The 3756-nt window shown below is 35.0% G+C and overlaps 1 protein-coding gene across 1 annotated transcript; it reads left to right on the forward strand.

The window, feature by feature from the left end:
• Nucleotides 1-1948: 1948 nt before the first annotated feature.
• On the forward strand, nucleotides 1949-2755 carry LOC113714139 (uncharacterized). Its single transcript, XM_027237935.2, has one exon. It carries the CDS (start codon nucleotides 1949-1951, stop codon nucleotides 2753-2755), a length of 807 nt encoding a protein of 268 aa, XP_027093736.2.
• Nucleotides 2756-3756: the final 1001 nt, after the last annotated feature.

The raw sequence follows: 3756 nt of genomic DNA on the forward strand, positions 1-3756 counted from the left end.
AATAAGTCTAATCAATTGGATTGATTTGTATATTTGTATATGAGTCAATAAAGTAATTATTTTTATTTTAACCCATTAATAATTATGAATTGGATTTTTTAAATATAATATGTCAAATTGGGTCAATTTACTATGGATTATCAAATTATACGTTTAATTTTTTGAAAGTTAAATAATTAGCACAATAAAAAATAAATAACTTTTTTTGAACTAAAAAATTAATTCAAAAGTGGAAATTGATATATATATATATACACACACACACACATATAATCTCATAATATAAACTAAAATTGCAAAGAATTCGAGGGAACCAACTTTAGTTCACACAAATATTTATACACTATGAATTAAAATTTTCAAAACTTAGAGGGGTCATTAGGGGTGGGCAAAATTATCCGCTAACCCGAAAATCCGTCATATCCGATCCGATCCGAAAATTAGGATGTCCGATTTTATTATTTGATCGGGTCAAAAGAGGGTCGGGTATCCGCTAAGATGCGGAGCGGGTTAGGGTCACATAATTAAAAATCCGCGGGTACCCGATCCGCCCCGCAGATATATATATTTTATTATTATTATTTTTTATTTTTATACACACTATAAAATAATAAATTAGAACTAAATAAGTAATTTTATTGAACAAATTGCATTACAAATATGAGAGACTATAGTTTATTTACAAGATTCATTTGTAAAGACCATGATCTTATATTTTATAGAAAAAAGTTTAATTAATGTGGAACATATATATTAAAAATTGTGTTACTTATTTCAAACTTTTATTGATTTTGAATTCTTTTAATTTTTTTTCCATTATCTTATATTCTCTTCATATGCTTGTTTCTTAGTGGGAAACCTTTTTTTAGAAAAAAAATTATTAAATCTTAGATGAATGTGTAAAATATAAAATTAAATTGGTATAAATCATTTTTTTAAAAAAATTAAATGATAAACGAGGCGAGACGAGTACCCGTTGAGATAGAGTACCCGATACGGGTAAAGGTCAAAAAATGGCTGACCTACAAGGTGCGGGTCGGATCAGCCAAATGATAAATGGGACGGGTACCCGACCCGCGCCCACCCCTAGGGGTCATGACCCCTTCAACGCCCTTGGCTCCGTCATTGCAAGAAAGGAAGGAGTCTGGTAGGAGGTAGAAACCGGGAAGAAGGACCAAGTTTGCATGGAAGCAATGAACAAATGTGGAAACACTAGCGGGAATTGAACATCAAGAGCAAACTGAAGCTGTTCATATGGAAATGCTGTTGGAAAATTGGCTATATTCATTGTAGAGTAAATGAGAAAATTGATTGTAGAGTGAATGAGAAAATTGTTCTCATAATGGCACTCTTGAAAGAATTCAGGATAATTATCTTTCATTCATGTATATTAATTATTGATACATGATTTCGGATAGGATTCATGTGTATTAATTATTGATACATGATTTTGGATAGGATTCCTTTGGGGTTATCTTATTGAGATACATGTATGTACATGAATGTGGTCCTTTGATAAACGTGAAGATAATTATCTGGAATTTAACTCTTGTTGCCAATTTCGAACAGTCACCCTAGGCTAGCATCTATAAATATCTCCTGTTGTTTCAAAAGCAAGTGCGCTCTCTCTCTCTCCTTTTCCTTCTTGCATCTTCATATTTTATAGTGTTCCATATTGCTCTAGTTCGAGTTCGTTGTGGTGAATAAAGTTTGGTGCTGACATATTCACCTTTAATCCGTTGTATCCTGGGAGACAGACGCCTACTCAACCTTGAGCACTCTACCTGGAGGGGGCGAATTGTTTTAAGGAAATTGTGCTCACAAGCCTCGGATTGTTACTATTGTTATTTTTCTATCTTTACTTTCTTTCTAGGTTGTATTTATTCTTCTCTTTTGTATCAGCCTACTTTATTATTTCACTAACAGTCTTAAAACAGATTCGTTCTCAATGGCTGACAATACAGGAAGAGAAACCAACACATCTACTGTTGATGCCTCTGCCTCTGGCACAATTGTGAAACAACCTGAAGGAAAGATTACTCCTATGGTTTCTACCAACCATAGTGAGAAACCTGAGAAGTTCCATGGCCTAAACTTCAAGACATGGCAACAAAAGATGTTGTTCTATTTGACAACATTGAATCTCTCGAGATTCTTAAGTGAGGATGCTCCAAAGCTGCCTGAAGGCTTAACTGATGCACAAGCTGTCAATGCTATTGATGCTTGGAAGCACTCCGACTTCCTTTGTCGAAATTATGTCATGAACTGCTTGCATGACTCGCTGTATAACGTGTATCAAATACACAAGACGGCGAAGGCACTGTGGGAATCCTTAGATCGGAAATATAAAACCGAAGATGCCGGAGCAAAGAAATTTGTCGTTGGAAAATTTCTAGACTATAAAATGGTGGATTCCAAAACTGTTATCAGTCAAGTGCAAGAAATTCAGATTATCTTGCATGAGATTCTAGCTGAAGGCATGATTTTGAGTGAAACCTTTCAAGTAGCTGCTGTTATTGAGAAGCTACCTCCTGGATGGAAGGATTTCAAGAACTATCTCAAGCACAAGCGCAAAGAGATGAGTATGGAGGACCTTATCGTTAGACTTCGAATTGAAGAAGACAACAGGGGTTCTGATTGCAAGGCAACAACTTTTGTTGATGCTAAAGCAAATATTGTGGAGTATAAGCAAGGGCAAAACTCCAAAGGCAAAAAGGCAACTCGAAATCTTGGGGCAAAAGGGAAAATCTCTTAGAAATTCCAAGGTAAGTGCTTCAATTGTGACAAAAAAGGTCACAAGTCCACTGAATGTAAGCTTCCAAAGAAGAAGAAGCATGAAACAAATTTGCTTGATGGAATCGAGGGAGACATGGAAAACATGAACCTAACTGCTATGGTTTCTGAAGTAAATATGATAGGGTCAAATCCGAAAGAATGGTGGATTGACACTGGAGCTACAAGACATGTTTGCACAAACAAAGACTTGTTTACTACCTTCGAAAAAATTGAAGGAGAAAAAATGTTCATGGGGAACTCTGCCTCATCTGCTATTGAAGGTCAAGGGAAGGTGTTACTAAAGATGACTTCTGGCAAAACATTGACTTTGAACGAAGTTCTGTATGTGCCAGAAATCCGCAAGAACCTTGTTTCTGGATCGTTGCTGAACAAGCATGGCTTTCGCATGGTTTTTGAATCGGATAAAGTTATATTATCCAAATCTGGGATGTATGTAGGGAAAGGATATACAACCGATGGGTTGTTCAAATTGAATGTAATGACTATTGTGAATAATAAGAATAAGTCTTCTGCTTATTTGCTTGAGTCTTCCAATTTATGGCATGGTAGACTAGGTCATGTTAATTATGATGCTTTGCGTAGACTAATTAACTTGGATCATATTCCTTCCTTTCACATCAATTCAAAACATAAATGCGAGATTTGCGTAGAAACAAAATTAACAAGGTCATCTTTTCAAACAATTGAAAGAAACACCGAACCCCTTGAATTGATTCACACAGATGTCTGTGATTTGAAATTTGTTCAAACAAGAGGTGGTAATAAATATTTTATCACTTTCATTGATGATTGTACAAAATACTGTTATGTGTATTTGCTCAAAAGTAAAGATGAAGCCTTGGAAAAATTCATTCTCTACAAGAATGAAGTTGAAAATCAACTTAACCGGAGAGTTAAAAGGTTAAGAAGTGATAGAGGTGGTGAATATGAAACACCTATTGGTGATTATTGTGCAAAATA

This window comes from Coffea arabica, chromosome 10c (genome assembly GCF_036785885.1).
Source record: "Coffea arabica cultivar ET-39 chromosome 10c, Coffea Arabica ET-39 HiFi, whole genome shotgun sequence".
Lineage (NCBI taxonomy): Eukaryota > Viridiplantae > Streptophyta > Magnoliopsida > Gentianales > Rubiaceae > Coffea > Coffea arabica.